The sequence below is a fragment of the Pleurodeles waltl genome, chromosome 5 (genome assembly GCF_031143425.1).
Source record: "Pleurodeles waltl isolate 20211129_DDA chromosome 5, aPleWal1.hap1.20221129, whole genome shotgun sequence".
In the NCBI taxonomy this organism is placed as follows: Eukaryota; Metazoa; Chordata; class Amphibia; order Caudata; family Salamandridae; genus Pleurodeles; species Pleurodeles waltl.
The window spans coordinates 989961754-989987075 of record NC_090444.1 but is presented as its reverse complement, the minus strand read 5'-3'; the positions used below and the strand labels follow the sequence as shown (position 1 = coordinate 989987075).

The 25322-nt window shown below is 47.9% G+C and overlaps 1 protein-coding gene across 1 annotated transcript in view; it reads left to right on the top strand.

The window, feature by feature from the left end:
* Window positions 1-25108, top strand: part of ARHGEF33 (Rho guanine nucleotide exchange factor 33) — a 487983-nt gene extending 462875 nt beyond the window's left edge. Inside the window, exon 19 of the mRNA XM_069236580.1 lies at window positions 24979-25108. Within this exon, the coding sequence (XP_069092681.1) occupies window positions 24979-25108 (130 nt within the window). The remainder of the gene's footprint in view (window positions 1-24978) is intronic.
* The last annotated feature ends 214 nt before the right edge of the window (window positions 25109-25322 follow it).

Genomic DNA, 25322 nt, shown 5'->3' with positions numbered 1-25322 from the left:
AAGTGAAGGCAGAAGCCCTTTCCCCAGTCACGTGGGCCATGGCAGGATCCAGACACAGGTCACAGCAGCACACGCAGTGTAGGTGTTGTCCTGTGGAAAGTCAGGAATCACGTGAGGTTCTAGATAGAAAATGGTCTGTGGCGGTGTACACCATCACCGCCGCCGGTGATCCTCATTGGATGCTGTACTCTATAGAGCCCCATGTTAGCCAATGAGGAATAGTACGGCGGTACAAGACCACCTTCCGCCATGATGCCCAACGCCAGCAGAGTTACATCATTTCCACCTGTCCATACTTACAGGACAGGCAGTCGCCATTTGATTGTGGTGGACAACAATCAGAAATTGGAAACTGCATCATTGCTGTCAATTGTACATACATTGCCATTCACATTGTCCGATTACATACATGCCCAGTTGCACTAGGGTGGTGGTTCCATTGTTCAGTTTGTGACACCCTTCTCACTCTTGTGTCCCTTAGATATCTACCAGTGCAGAGGATTAGAAGGAGGAGGCAAGCCCCCATGTACAGATCGCTTGTAGACTTGGCTACACTGGAGGAGAGGCATATAATACTGACCTATAGACTGGACAAGGCCACAATCACAGAGCTGTGTTCTCAATTGGAGCCTGATCTGATATCAGCTATCCGTCATCCCACTGGGATCCTACCTCTTGTGCAAGTTCTATCAATGCCCCATTCCCTGGCAACTGGTTCATTTCAAGCGACAGTGGGCTTGGCAGCAGGAATGTCACATACAATGTCCTCAATAGGTCTGGCAAGGGTTTTGTCTGCCTTGCTCAAACACATGTGCATCTACATCGCTTTCCTCCAAGTGGAAGATTTGGCCACTGTGAAGGCTGGATTCTATCCAATGGGACATATTCCTAATATTACTGGGGTGATTGTCGGAACACATATTGCATTTGTCCCCCCTCCCACCACAATAAACAGGTGTTCAGGAATTGGAAGAGTTTCTACTCACTCAATGTGCAAATGGTGTGCCTGGCGGACCAGTACATCTCCCACGTCACTGCCAAGTATCCTGGGATGGTGCATGACGCCTTCGTCCTGAGGACTAGCAGCATCACAAATGTGATGACACAATTACAGAGGCACAGGGAGTGGCTGATAGGTGAGCCTGAGTCCCTACCCAAGATATGTCAGTGTATGCCTTCTGGAGTCATCCCCCATACTATTGTGTAAGGCTTATGCTTGTCCCTCAATTCTTTCAGGTGACTCTGGCTATCCAAACATGTTATGGCTCCTGACCCCAGTGAAGAATGCCAGGACAGGGGCTGAGAATCCGCATAATGATGCACATGGGTGAACCAGGCGAATCATAGAATGTACCTTCGGCATCCTAAAGGCCAGGATCAGATGCCTCCATCTGACAGGTGGATCCCTGTCTACTCCCCTGAGACGGATTGCCAGATAGTTGTAGTATGCTGCATGTTGCACAACCTGGACCTCAGAGGACATGTACCTTATCTGCAGGAGGAGATTGGAAATGCCCCTTTGGCAGCACTGGACCCTGAGGACAGTGAGGATGAGGAGGCAGAGGATGAGGATGTGGACAATAGAACATCAGTAATACAGCAGTACTTCCAATGACACACAGGTAAGTCAGTGGAACTGACCATTCCTCTAATTATTTATGTTTTCAGTGTGGCTGTAGCAGGATGGCAGTCACTTCCTTTGCATCTCAACTGTCACTCATGCCTTCTCTATTTGCAGATGTTGGTGTTATTGCAGTCTTTTCGTGTTCGTAAAGGGTTGTGTGTAATGTGGGTGGGTGTGTGTGGTGGGTGTATCAGTGTCAGGTGTGTGATTTTCGTTTTGGGTAATGTTGTGTTGTTTTGCATTTGGGTGGCCATTCTGACCACGCCAGTGGGTACCGCCAATGGTTTTCTGCCGTTAAATGTCTGCCGAGGTGATTCGTGGGTCATAATGTGGTGGGCGTTGTTTTGTTGGCTACCAGTATGGGTGATCGTACCTGCACATTAACACTGACCTTTGGTCTGGTGGATATGTGTTTGTGGCAGTATTATGTCGGTTTAGTGTGTGTGTGTGATAATATGGTGAATGGATGTTCGCATCCGCGACGGTATGTTGGCAGCCATCACCGCGGCGGTAAGCAGCATTTACCGCCAATATCATAATGCCCACCTAAGTTTAAAATTACTAAAAAAATGAATGCCACACAAAAAGATGCAATATGCCACAAGGTTTGCCCATAAGCATAAAGGTTGGGCTGATCTCTTAGCTCTGTACTGAGGACATTCCAGTCAAGAACTCCCATTACCCAAAAAGACCTGCCTCTGGGGGTCTTAAACTTAAATCTGGGCTCAACAAACTGACTGATCTAGTTCAGACACAATTTTACCCTTGGTGTGTAGTTTATGAATAGTGACAATGAATATTTTTAACCTTCCCGCTAAATTGTAGACTGTACTGAGAAGTGTAACCTATATTCTCTGTGCTACCAAGATCCAGTGAAAGTCTATGAGGATCGGTGCGTGGGATGACATAATTAAGATGCAACAGTGTCTACCTGCTTGACTTTGCAGTCTCTGAAGTTTCGAGATTTCTTTTGTAGGGTGTCTAGCATATACATTAATACAATAGCCTAATTTAGATAGAACAAAAACTCTGGTGGGTTCCATTTAGTGTGATAACTAGAGCCGTGAAAAAATCCTTCTTAGCAGCAGGATATACAAGCTTGTATTTTTTACTGTGGTTCGATGACTAAAGAATACTTGAGCATTGACTCTGAAACTTTTTACTACTTAAATTAATCTTGGGTTAGCACTTAGGGGAATATTTACATTCCCCTAGCACCACTGGAGCGTCAGTTGTAGTGTAGCTCCAGTGGCACTGTGCCATATTTACAAGGTGGCGATAATACATTTTTTGTGGCTTAATATCACCTTGTAAATATGGGTCCCTCCGAAGCAGTTTTCTGCAGCAGAGGGGCATTCAATGGGTGTGGCTGTGGGCGTTCTACCTCAACACCTGTTGCTTTTGATGCTGCCCCAGATTTGCAAGGAATCATAAATCTGAGGCAGCGCCAAAAATTAATGCCACCCCAGCGGTGGCGTTAGCATGGCACAACGAGGAGAAATACTTTTATTTCTCCTCGGTTTTGCTTTTTCTATGTGTGCTGCATCCTGCAGCACACATAGAAAGAGCAAAATGCCACTAATGATTGTTTATTTGCAGGAAGAGACACCTTCCTGCACATAAACAATCATTCAATAATGACGATTTGCTACTTCTATGTGTGCTGCAGAATGCAGCACACATTTAAGTGCTAAATCGCCAGTGAAGATTGTTTATATGCAGGAAGGGACACTTCCTGCACATAAACAATCATTCCCTTCAAAACAGACACCCTTGCACTATGGTGGAAGGATGCCTGCATTGGCAGCCAAATTGTGCTAGGGGGAACACAGGGGTGTGCCTTATTTTTGTACATATGGCGCATCCCTGTGTTTCAGAACTGATCCGGCGCTGCCAATTTTGGCGAAGCGATGTGCTGTGTCAGTTCCATGTAAATAGTTCTTCAAAGAGGCAGTAATGATATGATATGTTTAGTTGCAGACTCGGATACGCAGCTCATCTGAGTGTATTTGAAAATGTAATTTGCACTGGGAGATAATATGGGCCAGCAATCTCATGGAAATATTTAATAACATAAGGGACAAAGAAGATCGCATGGAGTCGAGGAGAGGCATCCTACTAAGAATAAACATGGATTTCTAGATGACAAAGGGAACCACAGCTCCTGCCATTGTCTGGGTAAAAACCCAATAAATAGGACTTGCATCAAACGGGGGGATCCTTCTTGGAAAAGAATGTCTCCTCGCAGAAAATATCAACATCTTTCAGTGAGAGTATCTAATGGAACTGAAAAAATAGTGACTTAATTTCTGGGACGATCAGAAAACACTGGGACTCAGACCGAAGCTTAGGACCTGAATCCGGAGCTTAGGAGGGCGTGTGATTAAAGAGGGTATGACAAATATTTATAGGTATGGGATCAGTCATGACTTACAAACTTCTTTTTTGTTTTTTGGAATGTCGATGCAGAATATCATATATTCCAATAGAGAGAAAAAGATGTTTCACTAAATGAAGATTTCTTCTGTGAGTCTTTCTCCAGAGCCTGGATCTGGGGCAGTTCTTGTGTCACCCACTGGATGCATATCACAGTAAGAAATCTCAAAATGAATCTAAAGCATGGGCAGCAGAGTAAGCCAGGACATGGCTCATGCTGATATAAATGCAGGAGTTGCACTTGATTGGTCTTTTGAGATAGACAGGAGTATATAGTTGTATCCTGCACCACAGGCATATAGATTGATGTAGGTGAATTGGTCAACATCAGTCAATGCATTGAAACTTGAGTCAGGGGACAATTTGAGTGACCATTCAGGCCACATCTACCCTAAGAGTGCCCACCATTAAAGTGGTGGGAAGGAGGGTGCAGAAAATGGAAAGTAGAACACATTTCTAAGGAAAGAACCGGTCTTAAATTGTTTCAGAGGTCTAAAGTCTACTATTGCAAAGGAAGGAGGCTGAACAGAACGCTAGTTTGAAGAGCTGACCATACATCCCTCTATTATAATCTCCCATGAGGACTGCCAACCTAGGATCCAAACACAGTGAACGGCAATTTGGACCTCTTAGTCAGAACATCTAGATGTAACAAGTTTAATCTATTCTCATGACTCTTCGTACCTTAGGGAGCTACCTTATGTATTGTATACATTTTAACCCTATGCGCACACAGGGGTAGGAGTGAATGGAGCTCACAACTGGGGTCATGCAAAACTGAAAACAATGAGGATGGATCACAAATCTAATGTGGCTCATGCCATGGTATTAGAATCCAAACACAAGTCCACGGACTATGCAAGTGTCACTGGATCTCAGCCTTGGGAACTGTGGTTATTTACCTCTGAATTCTCAGGGTCTGCCCAACCTTGGCCCTGCAAAAGGGACAAGTATAACTCCTTCAACACTTTACTCACAATGTCCTCAGTGGTAGCAACGGTGAGCAGTCACAGGCTTCTCAGGGAGGTAGTGAGGGAGTGTGCAAACTCAGGACTCAACAACCACCCAACAGTTTGATAACTGAATGCCCAACTCAATGCACTACGTAGATAAGAAGAGTACTTTCATACAAACGTTTACAATGGAACACCACACAGGTGTTAGCAGGAGGTACAAACATAAACTGGTTCTTGGGTTATTGCACCTTGACTACCTCCCTCCTTTTCCCCCTTCTTCCCAGATGCCCCACTTCTCAAATCTCTAGGCAGGTCTATGTTAGTGAGGCAAAGTTTGGCATGAATCACGGCTTGAGTGCAGAATTATCAGATACACAGCAAGTGCCCTCAGTGAAATACAGTTCTCTTTTTAAAACGTCTCACACCATGCAAGTCCCTGTGTTTGTTTAGGCCGCTGGCAGAAACCAGCAGCATGTCTTGGATCTCTCCCACTTCTGGGTAGAGATGCACTAGTGGCAGATGCAGCCTTCACTTCAAGCAGGCAGCAGTGAGTTGTAGGAGGCTGGCCTGGATTATAGTGGGTGGACCAATGGTACTTACACCTTGTACCAGGTCCAGTTTTCCCTTAGTAGACTATAGTAGTGTTCTCGCAGCATAGGCTGATAGAGGTAGCTATAGCAGAGCAGCCAAGGCTGAACTAGGAGACATGCAAAGCTCATGCAATACCACTTACAGAATATGGGTAATATGGTACAAGAAAGACAATACTCATAGTTACTAAAAATAAAGGTACTTTATTTTAGTGACAATGTGCCGAAAATATCTCAGAGGGTATACTTTCTTAGGAGGTAAGTAACATACACAAAATATTCACAACCAACCAAATCAGGTAAGTAAAACAGTCAGAAAGTAGTGCAAACACTGTAGAATACAATAGGATGCAATAAGCCTAGGGGCAACACAAACCATATACTAAGAAAGTGGAATGCGAACCACGAATGGACCCCTAGGCTAGTGGTGTGTATGAAAACACTAAGGGTGTAAAGGAGACCCCACTCCAAGACCCTGGAAAGCAGGAGTAAAATACTACTATTTCCCCAGAAACACACTAAAGTCGTGATAAAGGATTTTGCAAGGACCACAACAGACTGCAAAGCACTGAAGATGGATTCCTGGACCTGAAGACCTGCGAAGGAAGGGGATCAAGTCCAGGAGTCGCTAAAGTGTCCGGGGGGGAAGGAGCCCACTAAACCCCAGATGAAGGTGCAAAATGGCTGCCCCCGGTTGGAAGAAGCTGCAGGTTTTGCAACAACGAAAGGAGGTTGGAAGTTCTTCTTCGTGCAGAAGATGTCCCATGGCGTGCTGGAGGATGCAGAGTTGTTTCCTTGGCAAATTACCACAAACAAGCCTTGCTAGCTGCAAGAGTCGCAGTTGGAGAAAAAGGGTGCTGCCTGGGCCCAGGAAGGACCAGGATGTCGCCACTTGGGAGAGGAGATAGAGGGGGCCCTCAGCAACGTAGAGAGCCCTTGGACAGGAAGGAAGCACCCGCAAAAGTTCTTGAACACAGGTTCAAGAAGTCTGAACATGGCAGTTGTCTCAATACTGCTAAGAGAGGTCCCACGACACTGGAGATCAACCCAGGTAGCTGAGCATCTCAGGACGGAGTGCTGGGGACCTAGGCTTGGCTGTGCATGCAGGATTTCTTGGAAATGTTCACAGAAGCCCTTGTAGCTGCAGATCACGTGGTGCACAGGATTACTGTCTGGGGAGGGGAGTCAAGGACTTACCGTCTCCAAATTCAGACAGTTGGACCTCTGGACAGTCTGGGTCACTTGGGTCCACCACCTGTGTTCCAGGGGCCACGCTCGTCAGGATGAGAGGGGACCCAGAGCACCTGTGAAGCTGAAGTTTGGTGCCTGCTGAAGCAGGGGGAAGATTCCAACGACCCACTGGAGATTTCCTCATGGCTTCCAGTGCAGGGCGAAGGCAGGCAGCCCCTAGAGCATGCACCACCAGGAAACAGTTGAGAAAGCCGGCAGGATTAGGCACTGCAATGTCGCTGGTAGTCTGCTGGCTACTTTGTTTCAGTTTTCCAGGCGTCCTGGAGCAGTCAGCGGTCGATCCTTGGCAGAAGTCAAAGAGAGAAGTGCAGAGGAGTCCTACTGCATTCTAGCAAGTTATAATCTGAGGAAAAGCCCACTGGAGAGACCCTAAATATCCCTCAGAGGAGGATTGGCCACCTAGTCAGGTAAGCACCTATCTGGAGGGGTCTTTGACGTCACCTGCTGGCACTTGCCACTCAGAGGCCTCCAGAGTGCTTTCACACCTCTGGAAACAAGATGGCAGAGGTCTGGGACACACTGGAGGAGCTCTGGGCACCACCCATAGGGTGGTGATGGACAGGGGAGTGGTCACTCCCCTTTCCTTTGTCCAGTTTCGCGCCAGAGCAGGGACTGGGGGTTCCCTAAACCGGTGTAGACTGGCTTATGCAAGGAGGGCACCATCTGTGCCCTTCAAAGCATTTCCAGAGGCTGGGAGATGCTACCCCTCCCCAGCCTTTAACACCTATTTCCAAAGGGAGAGGGTGTAACATCCTGCTCTCAGAGGAAATGCTTTGTTCTGCCTTCCTGGGACTGGGCTGCCCAGACCCCAGGAGGGTAGAACCCTGTCTGTGAGGTGGCAGCAGCGGTAGCTGCAGAGAAAACCTCATGTCAGAGCATAAGCACTGAGGTTCTGATTAGCAGAGCCTCAGTGACACAGTAAGCACTACAGACCGCACACACATAGGCCACAAACTATGAGCACTGGGTTCCTGGCTAGCAGGATCCCATTGAGATAGGCAAAACACACTGATAAATAGGGTTTTCACTATGAGCACTGGGGCCCTGGCTAGCAGGATCCCAGTGAGACAGTGAAAACACACTGACAAACATTCACAAACAGGCCAAAAGTGGGGGTAAATTTGCTAGAAAGAGGCTACCTTCTCACAGGAGTCATTTGACATCTACAGGTACTAGATGCAAATGTGGGCCCTCAGCAACGTAGAGAGCCCTGGGACAGGAAGGAAGCACCCGCAAAAGTCCTTGAACACCGGTTCAAGAAGTCTGAACACTGCAGTTGTCTCAATACTGCAACGAGAGGTCCCACGACACCAGAGATCAACTCAGGGAGCTGAGCAGTGCAGGACGGAGTGCTGGGGACCTAGGCTCGGCTGTGCATGCAGGATTTCTTGGAAATGTGCGAAGAAGCCCTTGTAGCTGCAGATCACGTGGTGCACAGGATTACTGTCTGGGGAGGGGAGGCAAGGACTTACCTCCTCCAAATTCAGACAGTTGGACCTCTGGACAGTCTGGGTCACTTGGGTCCACCATCTGTGTTCCAGGGGCCACGCTCGTCAGGATGAGAGGGGACCTAGAGTACCGGTGAAGCTGAAGTTAGGTGCCTGCTGAAGCAGGGGGAAGATTCCATCGACCAACGGGAGATTTCTTCATGGCTTCCAGTGCAGGGTGAAGACAGGCAGCCCCCAGAGCATGCACCAACAGGAAACAGTCGAGAAAGCCGGCAGTATTAGGTGCTACAATGTCGCTGGTAGTCTTCTGGCTACTTTGTTGCAGTTTTGCAGGCGTCCTGGAGCAGTCAGCGGTCGATCCTTGGCAGAAGTCAAAAAGAGAAGTGTGGAGGAGTCCTACTGCATTCTTGCAAGACGTAATCTGAGGAAAAGCCCACTGGAAAGACCCTAAATATCCCTCAGAGGAGGACTGGCCACCTAGTCAGGTAAGCACCTATCAGGGGTGTCTTTGACGTCACCTGCTGGGACTGGCCACTCAGAGGCCTCCAGAGTGCTTTCACACCTCTGGAAACAAGATGGCAGAGGTCTGGGACACACTGGAGGAGCTCTGGGCACCACCCTTGGCGTGGTGATGGACAGGGGAGTGGTCACTCCCCTTTCCTTTGTCACGTTTCGTGCCAGAGCAGGGACTGGGGGTTCCCTAAACCGGTGTAGACTGGCTTATTCAAGGAGGGCACCATCTGTGCCCTTCAAAGCATTTCCAGAGGCTGGGAGAGGCTACCCCTCCCCACCCTTACAAACCTATTTCCAAAGAGAGAGGGTGTAACACTCTGCTCTCAGAGGAAATGCTTTGTTCTGCCTTCCTGGGACTGGGCTGCCGAGACCCCATGAGGGTAGAACCCTGTCTGTGGGGTGGCAGCAGCGATAGCTACGGAGAAAACCTCAGAGAGCTGGTTTGGCAATACTGGGGGTCCATAGTGGAGCCCCCAGGATGCATGGAACTGGCTCCCCAATACCAGATTTGGAATGAGGGGACAATTCCATGATCTTAGACATGTTACATGGCCATATTTGGAGTTACCATTGTGAAGCTACATATAGGTATTGACCTCTATGTAGTACCCGCGTGTAATGGTGTCCCCGCACTCACAGAGTCTGGGGAAATGGCCCTGAACTCTGTGGGGGCACCTTTGCTAGTGTAAGGGTGCCCTCACACTTAGTAAACTTTGCACCTAACCTTCAGCAAGTGAAGGTTAGACATATAGGTGACTTATAAGTTACTTAAGTGCAGTGAAAATGGCTGTGAAATAATCTGTGCGTTCTTTCACTCAGGCTGCAATGGCAGTCCTGTGTAAAGGTTTGTCTGAGCTCCCTATGGGTGGCAAAAGAAATTATGCAGCCCACATGGATCTCCTGGACCCCAATACCCTGGGTACCTAGGTACCATATACTAGGGACTTATAAGGGTGTTCCAATGTGCCAATTAGAATTGGTAAATTTAGTCACTAGCATATAGTGACAAATTTAAAGTCAGAAAGAGAGCATAAGCAGTGAGGTTCTGATTAGCAGCGCCTCAGTGACACAGTAAGCACTACAGACAGCACACACATAGGCCACAAACTATGAGCACTGGGTTCCTGGCTAGCAGGATCCCATTGAGACAGGCAAAACACACTGACAAATAGGGTTTTCACTATGAGCACTGGGGCCCTGGCTAGCAGGATCCCAGTGAGACAGCAAAAACACACTGACATACACTCACAAACAGGCCAAAAGTGCAGGGAAATTTGCTAGAAAGAGGCTACCTTCTCACAGGAGTCATTTGACATCTACAGGTACTAGATGCAAATGTGGGCCCCTAGCAAACCACAAGACCTGTTTGTAGGTCACTCGGCAACAGACAGCCGTTGAGCTGCAGTGCAGGCTGTTGGTTACGGTGGCATGATGACAGCTAGAAGTTTGCAGTTTTTCAGTGAAGTGGTGGTGACCACCAAGAGCATTCTCTCAGTTTTGGTAGTGATGGCTACCGTGGGCACAGTTCTTGATTGCAGGTGCGATGCCTGACATGAGCACAAGTCTTGATTCACTGTGATGACATCCATCATGGGCACAGCTCTGGTCTTCAGTGGTAGCATTCTCTACATGCACAACTCTTCATGTCAGCAGCATGAACAGCTGTGATCGGTCTTCTTTGCAAGATGACGAGGTCAGGCCATGGTTTGGCAAATGCCACTCCTATGGATGGCAGATCTCTCTCTGAGGTCTTCCGCAGCTTGATGGAACCATAGAACTAGTGTCAGCTTCTTCTGGAACTTCTTGGACTTAGACACCTCCTGCAGGGCAGTCAGGCTTCTTCCATATCTCAGCAGACAGCTTGGATTCCCTTCAGGTACCAGGTACACCCCTTCAGCATTAAATACTCCAGGTGATGCCCCTTCCCCTCTGGGGAGCTGGCTTTAAGGCAGACACCAGCTCTAGTCGCACAGCTGTCCTCAGAGTACTCTGCAGATTACTCTTTTCCACGGTCAAAGAGAATGTGGAAACAACAAGTGGGTCAGCGACTCCCACTAAGCAGAAAGGAGATGTGAATTCTCTTTCTTCTCTTTTAGAACTGTTTGGGGGTGGTTCTTTTTTCAAGCATCCTTTCCAGACTGCTTTCTAGACACAGCCTTTATATAAAGTGATGCTCCTTATAGGAGGGCAGTCTCCAGCGTGGAGCACCCACGACAGAGGCAAAAAGATGGGAGCTTTCTGCACCTTTCTATCAACAGCTGCGCTGAACCTTCATTCAGGGACCAAAGGCTGGGCTCACCTTAAGTGGCCCCCTCTAACCTTAACAACAGAGACTGGAGTACCACCCTTCACCCTCTCCATCTACCAGATAGAAGTGCTACATGAAGACTAATCAGTAGCTCCTATCAGCAAAAGGGCTAATTGAATTTCCAAAGGAGCCTTGTCTCGTCCCTGTCTTGGTCCTCTTTCTTCAGCTTCACAAATGTCAGGAATAGACTTCTACCTTCTACTGAATGGGAAAACAACCTCACCTCAATCTTATGCACAATAACTGGACAGGAGCTTCCAAATGGAAGTCACAGGCCTCCATTTTTGTGGCTCACTTATACACGTAATACATGTACCACACATGCCACATACACAAACACAGTCTAATGTATTTGGGAGGTTCACACTTGGATAGCATTATCGCATAGAGGTGGACATTTACATTAGTGGGCCTGTAGGCCTTCACTCTGGTAACTCAGTCTCGTCAGAACTACAGATTCACAAAACTTGGTATGCTGCCACATTGGCCTAGATCCTAAGCCCATGACAGGGCTGGTAATACACTGTCAGTAAAATGAGGTCATGCTTGGTGCACCCCTCTAGGTCACAGGACAGGTCCAAGACATCTTTCATGCCAAGCATCTGCGCGCACACTAGATTAGTTTAACGCTATGGCCAAAATCAGAAAAAGGATATCAGATACTCGTAGGTGAACACTCAGACCAGGGAAAAACAATGGTACACCATGCAAGTGACATTTCCATCCCAACACATGGTCAGTGAGGTTGTGAATTTAGGTTGAAAAAGCAATTCTGAGTCATTTGTGTTGTTAGGCACATTAAGGTTTCTCCCAACAGAAAATAGTTGGCACCTAGAAGTTTACAGTTCAGAGTCCTTTGCTAAGTGTTGTTATGTCTGCTTGGAAGAACATCGGTGACATGGGTCCTAAGATCACTGTGATACAGGACTCAAGCTATATCTCACTGTGAGGTCAAACTAGGCCAGGCCAGACAGAGGTTGCTCGTGTTCTTATTTAGAGGGGAACCGGATGGTATTTCGGGTTGGACTGTTCCTCACAGGAGCAGTTCCACAGGATATTTTTTTTTATAGCAATATTTTATTGAGTTTTGAACAATTGATGCACCAGACATATGACAGAAGATCATGTGGAATGATAGAGAAATGAGTAATAGTATCCATAATATTACATTACAATGCAGCGGCGGTAAACATAAGAACAAAACAAAAGCAAAATTAATCTCTTCACGAGTCTAGCCAATAGAAGATGCCATAACCCCTTTAACTACCTCTCCTTCCCCTGTGTCCCCACTTCAGCCATGTTCTCCATAGGACTGGAGTTCTTCCTCCAGGGAATGGTCAAGTTTTTCAGGTTGTTAAAGGACAATGCCTTGGTATGGCCCCATGCACCCCTTATTTTGCAGTGTATGAGGTGACAACCCCAAGTTTTGTATACAGGAATTTCCTTGCTCATGCAACGGTCTAGCCCCTGCTTCCACTGTTCCAACAACAAAGGGTCGCTGTCTTTCCAGGCCCTGGCAATGTCTCTTTTCTTTGTCACCAAATCCAGCCACAGCAGGGCAGTGTGATACCTGTCTGCAGCTATCTCCACAGTAGTGTGGAGAAAGACCAACATAGGATCGTGAGTCAAGACCCAGTGCAGCACTCACTCAAGGCACGCCAATACCCCCTCTCAAAACGGGGACAATCGGGTGGCCACCTAGGTTATGTGTAGGAAGAATCCTGTTTCTGACAGGCACCACAGGTAAGTAGGTGAATCCACCATCCCCATTTTCCATAATCTCCTCAGAACAAGTAAACCTTATGTAGATATTTCCACTGTATGAGGTTCAACTGGAGGCAATCACTGACTCGCGGGGGAAGGAGCATGCTTCCCTCAATTCATTGTCTGTGAAGTGCCGTAAGTTTCCCATCCAGGCCTCTCTTAACCTATTGAATGAGTCTGGTGTATTTAACACTCTTGTTCAATATACCTGCAAGAGTTGTGGTCATTTAGTTCCTGTAGAAGAAGTCTGGCCTCGAGGGGTGTGTGTGGTCCGGTATGTCTATAAGCCCCCTGATATATTGGGTGAGAGCATGTCTCAATTGTAGTTATTTAAAAAATTGTGAGCCATGTAGGTCATATTTTTCCTGCAACTCTAGAAAAGATTTCCTAGTGGACAGGACATCCCTAAATTTAGATATGCCAAAAACATCCCATGATTTGAAGCCCCCTAACGTTGTAGTCTGTGACATACGGGTCCCATGCCATAACAGGGTTTCTTTTGTGAAGTGTCCTTTCCATTCAAGGGCACTGTGGGTGTCTTGACAAATATGAAGAGCAACTTTTGTGTCCGCCGGAAGGTGCTCCAAAGGAGCTCCCCCATAAAGCAGATGAGAGAGGGGGATCTCTTGCATCGCCCAGTGCTCGTGGCGAAGGCAGGATCAGTTGTGTCACTAAACCACCACTCATTTATGACAATGAGGTGGGACACCCTAAAATAAGAAAGTATGTCGGAGTCATAATACCACCATCCTATGGAGATTTGTAATACTTGCATCAGACGATCCTCGAAGTGCAGCGCTGCCACAGGAAGACCCTCAGCAAGGAATCAAATGTCCTAAATAAACAAGAGGGTGGTGAGATAATTCTGCAACTGATACAGCAATAGAGGCAGGAGGACCATCTAGTAGATAGTCCAACACTTAAGAATGGCTAGTGGTAGAATTGTCTGAAACCCTGGGTCCTGAGTCACCCACTCAAGATGGGGTTAAATATTCTGTTTCCAAGCCCAGTTAGGGCCATTGTACATATACAGTCCCAGGTACTGTAAACCCTCCCAGAGGACCCATATATTTGCAGCCCAATCAAGTGCCGAAGAGGGACATGCCAGGGGATATACTGAGGATTTAGATTTATTGATCATGAACCCAGAAAAAGCCCTGAAGATTCACAGAATCCGGAGGACTTGGGTGCCCGAGTTAGGGGGATCATCCAGGAAAATCAGAACACCGTCAGCATATAATGTGATCCTATTGGAAATCCCCGAAGCCCACTCCAGACCACTCACCTGTGTGTCTACCCTCAGCCACCCCATCGGGGGCTCAATTATGACTGCAAACAATAGAAAAGACAGAGGACAACTCTGCCTCATTCCTCTGTGCAGCAGAAATTTACAGGGAACTGCCCCCTAAAACCTCGCCTGAAGGGCAAGTTATAGCAACTGTGTCCAGGAAATAAATTTGGGCCAAAAGTTGATCCATTCTAACAGAATATAATGCTTTGTGAAAATACACCAAAAGGAGCGCATGAGCCCCAGGTAATCCGTCTGCTAATGCCAGTGCATTATGTATCCATCAAATGTTGTGTCGTGTGGCTGTTTTAGGCATAAAACCAGATTGGTCCGCATGGACCAAAGTGGTAATCACAGATCGTAATCTATTGGCCTGGGTCTTTGCCCAAAGTTTTACCTCTGTGTTTAAAAGAGAGATAGAGTGGTAAGATGAACAGGCATCTGATGGGTGTCTCCGTTTGGGTATAACAGCTATTTCAGCTAGCCGGAGATCGAGGGGAAGTGTGCCAGTCTCCTGGGCCCACCAGAACATATTCCAGAGAGGGTCCATAAGCAGCCCTCTGTAGGCTTTAAAGAACTCCACCGGGAGGCCTTTAGAGCCGTGGGTCTTACCTGGGAGGAGCTCGGACAAGGCTAACCTCAGCTGCTCCCAAATAATGTCCTCGTCTAGTGAGTCATGCTCCAAGGCAGACAGGGGGCACATGGGCAAATTTTTCACAAAGTCCCAATGAGCCTCAAGATCCTCCTTTGGTGGATGAAGGTACAGTGGTTACTGTGGTGTGTAGTTAGTGGCAAAACACTGCGCTATTGCTGTCTTCTTGGCATGTTGGATTCCCCTACTGTCTTTATGCAATATGCATGTGATGTACAGTGTTAGGGCAGAGCCAGTTCAGGGTCTTGCTAGTCTTATCACCCCACTGACAGATACAGCTCTGTGTAGCAAGCCTAGCAGTTCTGGCTTTATCCAGAAGCAATTGCTGCTGTACCTCTTGTAGCTGTAGGGAATGTCTAAGGATAGTGGGATAACCGGACATGGCATAGGCTGACCCTAATTCTAAAATGCAGGTCTCCAAGTCATCCGTTTCTTGTCTTCACTTCTTGCGCCTTCCAGAGATGTAACCTGTGATTTTGCCCCTGACCGTGGCCAGAAGATCTCCAGGGACTCAATTGTGCCAGTGTTTGTGTCCACGAATCCCAGTATGGCTGTGTGGATATGTGTTTGGGCCTTAGTGTCTTGCAACTACCCGACATTTAGGTGACAGCCCTGCCGTGAATGCCATGGGACGATTCGCAGCCACAGTACCAAGGGAGAGTGATCTGAGAGACCACACTCATGTATGTGAGTGTCCTGCACCTTATGGGGTTCTTAGACAAGTATAAGGAAGTAGTCCAATTGGGAGAAGACCCTGTGCGCCATAGAGTAAAAGGTGTAGCCCTGTTTTCCTGGGTGTAAAGCCCACCATGCTAAGGGCCTTGATAAATCAGGTGATGGGAGGCAGCCGCCAATCTTCACCCCCTGCACTGGTGGTCTGGTTCATTCCCCAGTTTGCCACCCTGTTATAATTTTCCCCAAGAACCCAGCATCCCATCAGGAATTGGGTCACCAGAGCCCAAAGTGTCTGCAAAACCTCAGCTGCAAGGGGTGGAGGAGATTAGATGCTAGCCATCGCAAGAAGGTGCCTATGGAGGAGACGAGATATCTCTATATAGGGACCTTGGTTGTCATGCCACATCATGTCGACTACTAGAGGGAAAGGTCGATTAATTAAAATCGCCATGCCCCATGACCCTCGGACAAAGCCCACTTGGAACACCGGTGTGTACCCCACACGTGAAAGGAAAGAGCATCTAGTACCCATCAAGAGAGTCTCTTGCAGAAATAACACATCGGCTGAGTATCGTTCGGCCCTCTTCAACACAGCACCTTTCCTAATAGGGACTAGGATCTCCTTAACATTCCAGCTCATGAGGTGAACTGTGCCAGTGTTAGCCTGGTCGGTGGTCAAGTGGTAGAGTTGATCTGGGCATAATGTCAGAACTATTCATGTGTAGCAATGTCTGGTGTAGGTGTAAAAAAACTAAGAAACAAAAGAGTAGCCAAACCCTCCCGCCCCACTCCCCATACCTCATGAACAAGAAATCATAGAATAAGTAGGAACCATTGCCAACCGGACAACCAAACCTCAGTATTGTTGTTCTGTATCATTTCCCCAGCCATCTCAAAAAGCCACCCCCAAACTAAAGGAAAGGCCAACCAAGAATGAAAGGGACCATGTAGTAAGCCACACACTCATCCTCTTAGTAACAAGGTATTAGTCCCAGGTTCAGCCCAGTACAAAAAAGGTGTCAGGAGGCCATGGCTCCCATTGCTGCCACGGAGGGAAGACCCCCTCATGTGGTAAGCCTGGATCTAAGGACCTTGAGCGGCAGGGCTCTGTGGAGTCTGCTGAATCAGCAGCAGAATGACACCTTTTTTGTGTGTGCCAAGACCAACCCTGCAGCATTGTGTCATGTGGGTAAGAAAGACATGGCACTATGGAGTGGGGCCTCTCCTCCACCATGTCCAAGCAGCTGCCAGTGTGTCAAGAAGAGGGTCTTGCCCTGGTATATCACTTTCAGCCGAGTGGAAAAGATAACCATGTTTTGAATCGGGACTGCTCATATCTTCTGTTTCACTGACAAGATAGCTTGCCTCTCCTGTTAAAATTCAACCGTGTAATTAGGGGAGACCATCACACTGGCCGAGTCACATGTCAGGTTTTTCTGCAGCTGAACAGCTTTTAGGATCTTGTCACGATCATTGATGTTGAAGATGTGGCGAATTATTGGGTGGGGTGGGACCTCCTGACAGCAGCCTCCATGCCAGGTATACATGTACCCTCTCCACTGTGAAACAAGGAGACAGCTCCTTCCCAGGAACCCAGGTTCTTCCATGCAGCCACAAATTGAGCGAAGAACGTCCCCTCTGCACCTTCCACTACCCCCACTATCCATATGCTATTACATTGTGATCGACCTTCTGCTTCATCTACCTGGGCTTCTAATTGATGCATGGTTTTCTGGAGGCCAGACATAGTGCTTTTTAATGTATGGCGGGCATCTTCCATGGTTCAGCCACCCTTGCTGTTGTATTTTGCAAGTCCTGACACAGCAGAGAGACACCTACTTTCAATTCACCCATTTTCCCCTCCAAAGAGGATTCTAAAGTCTTGAATCCATTGGAGAACAGGGGTGGAGTGATCAGGTGAAGCTAGTGTGGCCAACACCAGGTTTCGTATACTCATCAATGCGGCCCTGTGAAGTCTGGGGCCCAGGTTGCTTGTCTTTCCTCATAGTGAGTCCAGCAGGTATTGAGGGCTGCAGAACCATGGCAAGCCGCCCAGCAGGAGAAGGAAAAAGAGCACAGCAGGATGCTACCTGCCCATGAAAACTCCAATGCCTGGTAAGCGCTTACCCCCCAAGTTGAGACCCAGGGGAAAGGCAATAGTCCCACATGCAAAACTTCTCTGGGACTCCAGCCAGTTGTCAGCCAGCAACTACTGCCGTCCAAGGCCAGGGCCACACTCTCTCCACTGAGCAGACTCCTGTGGCAGCTCCAAGTTGTGCCACCCTCAGGGTCGTGCCCTGATTCACACTGGTCCATTCTGGGCAGCCAGGTATGACCCAACAACACCATCTAACACCCAGCTGCTGGCATCCCCAGAGTGGCCTGAGCAACCCACAACACTCCCCGACTGCAGTCTCCTGATCAAAGCCAAAGGGCTGACACCACTGTCTGTTCAGAAATGCCCCTTAGGCCCAACAGCCACCGTTTCGGTCACACCTGCAGGGCCACAGATCTTTTGGGGATTGGCTAGTGATCTTCCCGGGCCTGCCACCCAATTGCCGTCAAGGGCAGATGCCCACTTGCACCTCATATCATGGGGAGGTTCCCCCACCTCTTCTCTGAGCCCCACTAGCAGACCCTGGCCCTTAGTGCCTGGCCATCCACCACGTGTTGCCTCAAGGGGATATTCCAATGCGCCCTTCCTGCACACCCCCTCCAAATCCGGCCACAATGCTAGGTCCCCCAAGTCTCAGCCCACGGGGGCCAAAACCACCCCTTCCGTACTCACTTCTTATGTGGGGTATATTGGGGTCATTCAGCAAGCAAGCAGGAAACCGGACCTTCTGAGTGCTGCCCCTTGACTAGAGCCATGGGGCTGATGCCCACTAGTGCCACTCGCTAATGGATAGTCCCCTTCACACTTCAGGGCTCTGTAGGGCCCCTCTGCCTCACAGCCGACCGGGCTCACTTCTCAGGCCTCTGTTGGCACCTCTACCGCGTCTCTCGCTGAAAGTGTAGGCTGCCAGACCCACATGGCTGCAGTCCTCGGCATGCCAATGCAGGCCTTATAGTAACGCCAATGATGAATGCAGAGGCTCCAGGCCCCCTGCTCCATTTCTGCCCCTCAGTGCTAAGGCTGCGGATGTCACAGGGGTCTCCCGCTGTACCTTAAATGCAGGATGAATGCAGACCAGTGGCAGAGGTGAAGAAAGAGTGGCTGCCATGTTCGGCGTCCTGACCCCGCCCCTCCATATGGTGATTTGCCTATGGTTGATCCCAGAAGTGGCATGGGGGCACCTAGAGACAACAATGCAGCCTAGGCTATTCCCAGTGGCTGAGACTTTTGCAAGAATTTATTCCACCACCTTTCTCTCTCTTTTAGGTCTGGAAGAGATGAGACAAAATCCAGGACTTGGAAAGCCTCAAAAGCATATGAATGAACTGATGCTGCAGCTGCTTTGTTGCCGGAGGGAGTCACCAGGCAGATATTTCACAGACGGGCCCCAGCCATCTTAGTTCTATAAGGAGGAGCTCATGAACCAGTCATTAGTTGACTCAAGGTCAAGCGTCTCTGAAATTTGGATGGCTGTATGGAAGGTGGAAATGGTGAAAGATGCATATTCAACATAGCACCTGCAGAGATTCATTTAAATCAGCGGTATCAACCATAAGTACATGAGGGCAGAATTTATGTCAAACGTTCAGACTATTCACCTTGGATAATTTAACAAACAATCTAAAGCATTCCTATTTACATGGTCTGCAGCTGATCTAGAAATTTGGCATGAATATAACCATCATAGACTTTCGATGGGCACCCCAAAGTTATCTTGTTTTCTTAAAGGAAGAGCTAGCAAGCCAAAGGTTTCCATGGGTCGCAACATATATAAACTTAACATTTACTGCTATGAAGCTACAGAAGCGGTCTGTCATGCATCATTTTACTCTTGGAAATCGAGTAAGTCTCACCCACCAAGATGGAGAGTAAGTAGCTACACAGAGAAAATGTTTTGTGAATCAGTCCTGGATATTTAGAATTAATAAACACGATGACTGCAATAAGACACAAGTACTCACAGAAAAAATTATGTGACTCAAGCCCTTTTGTTGGGCAATAGCCTTTACGACGCAATGTCTTTAGCGCACGTCTTTACCATGCCTTCCCCTATACAACGAAATTGTAAAAATATATTATATATATATTCACTTAAAAAAACAAAGGTTACAGGGATGTTATAGTTAGGCTCACATTTTAAACATATGAAACTATAGAAATTCACCAGTTATAGTTAGAATTATCTCAAGTACCTATAACTCGTGCCCCCACCATGCACAGTTTTTTAGGCAAAATGTTTACTGCAAATTTTAAATTTTTTACATTGATATCATCAATGATGTTATCAAAGATGGCATGAGTGCTGTAATTTGTGAGGTCATTAGCAGTGCATGGCGAGGGTACGAGTTATAGGTACCTTAGGCCACGAGTTATTGTTACTTGAGATAACTCTAACTGGTGAATTTCCATGGTTTCGTAGGTTTAAAATGGGAACCTAATTATAACTTCCCTGTAACTTTTGTTTTTTTAAGTTAGTTTTTATGTTTTTTTTAATTCCATTTCTTAACTCTAACTTTCCTCGAACCTTTGTTTTTTTCAGGGAATTTCTGTGTTTTTTTTAACATATGGTAATTTTCATTACTATACGTTAATCCAACCTTAGGCCAACCCACCACAACACCCAATCTTGCAATGTGCACGGCCTTCACCCATGCTCAGGGTAGGTTGCCCGCAGGACCTGGCCTGCCGTCAGACCTTGCAGCCAACACCCCCTAACCACCCAATCCCATGTTGTGCACAGCCCTTTGGTCTTGGGTGGCAGGAGTTGGCCGCAGCCTCTCTTGGTGTGAGACTAGGTTGAGAGGGTGTATCTGGGGGTGAGAGTGGCTGCCAAATTGCCTGTCTGGGTGTGAGAGTGCGTCCATCAGTGTTTTAGTTGGCGCATGATTGTGTGCGTGAGTCTGTGAATGGGTGGGTGACAGTCTGAGTGGGTCTGTGAGAGGGTGCGTGAGGGTCTGACTGGGGCTGTAAGTGGGTGCACTAGGGTCTGACTGGGGCTGTGAGTGGGTCTGCGAGAGGCAAAAAGATTGAAAGAGAGAGAGAGAGAGAGAGTGAGAGGGAGAGGGAGAAAAAGAGAGTTTATTAGGCTTTGATATATGACATACTTAGAAAGAGATATTTCTGGACAAATGAAAAAGAAAAATGTATTTGTCATTAAAAAAGAGTAATATTAATTACCTTTCAGTATGAGCCTTAAAAATTCGTAGTTACATTTTTTTTTTTTAAAGAGGGAAACGAGTCAGGCTGGACTCAAACCCTCAATGTTGAGTGTGAAGGTCTTTGACCTTCACACTGAGCTACTTGTTTGTTTTTTTAATTATTTTTTGGGGGAAACGCCCATAAGGCTGACTTTGGAACAACAAAGCCGTGGTCAATGAAAGCGGAACTACGCTTTCCATAACCACAACTTCGTTGTTTTGTGTCTTAACCACCCATGTGCTGAACAACGCACATGCGTGGTTAAGGCACAAACAAGGGAGTCGGCTGAGGAGGACGACGCGACGAGTCAGGTAAGTGGGGTGGGGGTGGGAGTTGGGGTATTAGGGGCGGGGGTGAGGATTTGGGGTTTTAGTTTTAGTGGCGGGGTGGGGGGTCGGGGTATTTTCAGTTTTAGGGGCGGGGGTTGGGGTTTTAGTTTTTGGGGCAGGGGTTGGGGGTCGGGGTATTTTCAGTTTTAGGTGCGGGCGGGGGTGGGGGGTTGGGGTTTTAGTTTTAGGGGGCTGGGGGGTCTGGGTATTTTCAGTTTTAGGGGCGGTGTGGGGGGTCGGGGTTTTAGTTTTAGGGGCGGGTTGGGGTATTTTCAGTTTTAGTGGTGGGGTGGGGGGGATGGGCTATTTTTAGTTTTAGGTGCGGGCAGGAGTTGGGGTTTTAGTTTTAGTGGCGGGTGGGGGGTCGAGTCAGGTGAGACGGGGGTGGCTGGTCAGGGTATTTTTAGTTTTAGGGGCAGGAGTGGGGGGTCGGGTCAGGTGAGAGGGGCGGGAGTTGGGGGTCAGGGTATTTTTAGTTTTAGGGGCGGGTTGGGGGTTGGGGTTTTAGGGGCAGGAGTGGGGGGTATTTTTTGTTTTAGGGGCAGGGGTTTGGGGTGGTTTTAGGGGTGGGGGTTGGGGTAGTTTAGGTTTTAGGGATGGGGTGGGGGTTGGAGTTGTTTTAGGGGTGGGGGTCGGGGTATTTTCAGTTTTATGTGCGGGGCGGGGGTGGGGGGTTGGGGTTTTAGTTTTAGGGGGCTGGGTGGTCGGGGTATTTTCAGTTTTAGGGGCGGGGTGCGGGATCGGGGGATTTAGTTTTAGGGGCGGGGTGGGGGGTTGGGGTATTTTCAGTTTTAGTGGTGGGGGTGGGGGGATGGGCTATTTTTAGTTTTAGGTGCGGGGCAGGAGTTGGGGTTTTAGTTTTGGTGGCGGGGTGGGGGGGTGGGGTCAGGTGAGACGGGGTGGCTAGTCGGGGTATTTTTAGTTTTAGGGGCAGGAGTGGGGGGTCGGGTCAGGTGAGAGGGGCGGTGGTTGGGGGTCAGGGTATTTTTAGTTTTAGTGGCGGGGTGGGGGTTGGGGTTTTAGTTTTAGGGGCAGGGGTGGGGGGTCGGGTATTTCTAGTTTTAGGGGCAGGGGTTTGGGGTGGTTTTAGGGGTGGGGGTTGGGGTAGTTTAGGTTTTAGGGATGGGGTGGGGTTGGGGTGGTTTTAGGGGTGGGGGTTGGGGTAGTTTAGGTTTTAGGGATGGGGTGGGGGTTGGGGTGGTTTTAGGTTTTAGGGGTGGGTTGGGGTCAGGTAATTTTAGGGGCGGGGTGGGGGGGTTGGGGGTGTTTAGGTTTAGGGGCAGGGTGGGGGCTCGGAGTATTTTTAGGGGTGGAGGTTGGGGTACTTCAGGTTTCATGGATGGGGTGGGGGTTGGGGTTATTTTAGGTTTTGGGGGTAGGGTGGGAGTTGCGGTAATGTTAGGGAGGAGGTGGGGGTTGGGGTAGTTTTAGGGGTAAGGGTGGGGGGTTGGTGTGATTTTAGGGTGGGTGGGGGGGTTGCGGTAATTTGTAGGGGTGGGGGGCCAGGTGGACGCATGCTGGAACAATGCATGCCTATCACTAATGCCTTTACCAGGAATGCCTTTACAACAAAAAATCGTTGTTAAGGCATTCGTAGTAAAGGCATTAGTGGTAACAACGAGGTCGTTCTTCCAACCTCATTGTTCAGGCATGCGTTGTTCCGGCAGGCGTGGTTCCGACATACATTCATTTTTTTAGCCCTTTATGGGCTTTCAGGGACCAGGCCAAAGCCCTCAAGGGCTCCCCCGTGGTCCCTACATATTGATTCATTTATATATATTTTTTTAATTTTTGAAAATTGATTTTACAGACTATTTGACACTGCAGGGAAAGCCCTAGGGCTTCCCTTCATTGTGCCATTGCTTCAGGAAGCACAAATCTGCTTTAACTGCAGCTCCCTGCTTGCTGAAGCATTTCATCACTGTCCCGGCATGCATGCTTTTCATCTCTGTCCCCGGAAAGCTTAATTTTTGATCAGCAGGACCTGCTTGACAGGTCCCGCTGCCAAAAGCAGAAGTGTTTGCTGTGGCTTTGGCTGCAACTGCAAAACTGCAGCCAAGCCACAACAAACAGCTATGTCCCGGGGTGGGCAACCCAGGACATAGCAGGAGCTGGCCTTGGGGGAGTGGCTGTCCCCAGGACCATCAGTGGCTCCATGAGGGGTGCCGCATGGGCCCCCTCCAACAAGATATAGCCCCGGGGAGGTGGTGATCCCCAGACTGTGGAGGGGTGCTGCGCAGCCCCTGCACTCACTATCAAAATATAGCCCCGGGGAGGTAGTGATCCCCAGGATGCAGGGGGACCCCGAAGGGCCTCCCCACACATTAAAATAATTTTGCCCAGGGGAGGCAGCCCCTGCACATAATTTCCATTAACTACTGGGAGGTAGTGGTCTTGGGAGGCCGGACACTCCAAAAAAAGAATGCCCTCAGGACTTGGCCCACCCGGTGCTTAATAAACATGAAGCACGGAAGGCCATGCTTCTTTTTATTTTTATTTTATGGCTGATCTGCAGATCCACGCGACTCTGGCTGGAAAATTTCAAAAAATACTTTTTAGCCCTGGGCTGGTCCCTTTGGGACCCCACCATTAGAGCTAAGGGGTCAGGGCATTGGTACCCTGACCCCTTTTCTTGATTTTTTACTTTTTTTTCAGGGACTCAGAGTCCCAACACGGATGACAATACTTCAACAACTTCCTTGTAGGCTATATTACTTAGTTAGGACCTAGTTTCTATGCAAAAAGCATTTTTTTACTTGCCTATATCTTTGGTGCAGCTTGACGAATCTTCACAAAACTTTCCAAAAATTATTGCAAATCATGCCAGCTGGTGACTGGAAAGTTTCAGGGTGATCCATCCAGGGGGGGCCGAGAAAAAGGGGGTCCCAAAACACATTTTCCCCATTCATTTTTCAACAGGGATTTTGAACAGCGATAGCGGCGAAACTACTGGATGGAATTACACCAATTTTGGCAGAAAGGTAGGTCCTCGTCATAAAGGAAATCCTTTTTTTGTTTTGGTGTAAATCCGTTCAGTAGTTTTCAAGAAATTAAAGGGAAAACAAATTTGTAAATCTAGGGGAGCAAAGGATTCGCGACACCTCTTGAACTCTTGCTGAGATCTGATTGGCGGACAACACTTCAACAGAATGCAGCACACAATGAAGTGCCAAAGCGTCATTTTGAAATTATTGTCCATGTGCAGGAAGAGACACCGTCCTGCACATAAACAATAATTTCTGGCATTCTGCTCTTTCTTTGCGTGCTGCAGAATGCAGCACACATAGAAAAAGCAAAAAACAAGGATGAGTAAATGTATTCCCCTTTGTTGCGCCTTGCTAATGCCACCCTTTGGGTGGCGTTAAATTTTGACCGCTGCCTCAGGTTTACGAAAACTTGTAAATATGAGGCAGCGTAAAAATGAAATGGGTGCTGCTGTGGCACGCCCACAGCAACACCCATTGTACGCCCCTTCCACGCAAAGTGCTGCGTGTGAAGGGGACATATTTACAAGGTGGCATTAAGCCACAAAGCGTGGCTTAACGCCATCTTTTAAATACACTGCAGTGCAAAGCACCACCAGAGAGTCACTAAAAGCGACCCTCTGGTAGCGCTAGGGGCTCCTAAATATGCCCCAATATGTGATATGTGGGACCTGCAACATGAGCAAGCGAGCGCCCGAAGTATCATTAAAATCCAGAATCTAAGTTGGGGGTTGTGGTTAATATAATACTTATCTAATACATAACTTGCAATACTTTTAACTCTACAGTGTCGGTTTCTATTGGAACAAAATACTAAATAAACATATATTTTTTCTGAGATTTCAGGTCGTGTGGACTAGATAATAAAGAGAAAGCCAATGACAAATCGATGATGGATACTTCACCTACCAGAGCAGACCTGTTCAGGCATCACACCACTTACACCAGAGACTTAGACCGAGGAACAGCAGTGTAACACAAGCAAGCAAGGATATATCCTTATCATCCACAGTTGCAAAAAGTAGGAATGATCTATGAATGTAAATATACGAAACACTAACCACATAAATACTGTTTAGAAACTAAACTAATGTACATCAATTTTGTGTTGCATGCTGAAGGCAAAGACTTCAATAAATGACTGAAAATAGGCCAAAAGCATGATGTGATTTTTCTACCTGTAGATTTCT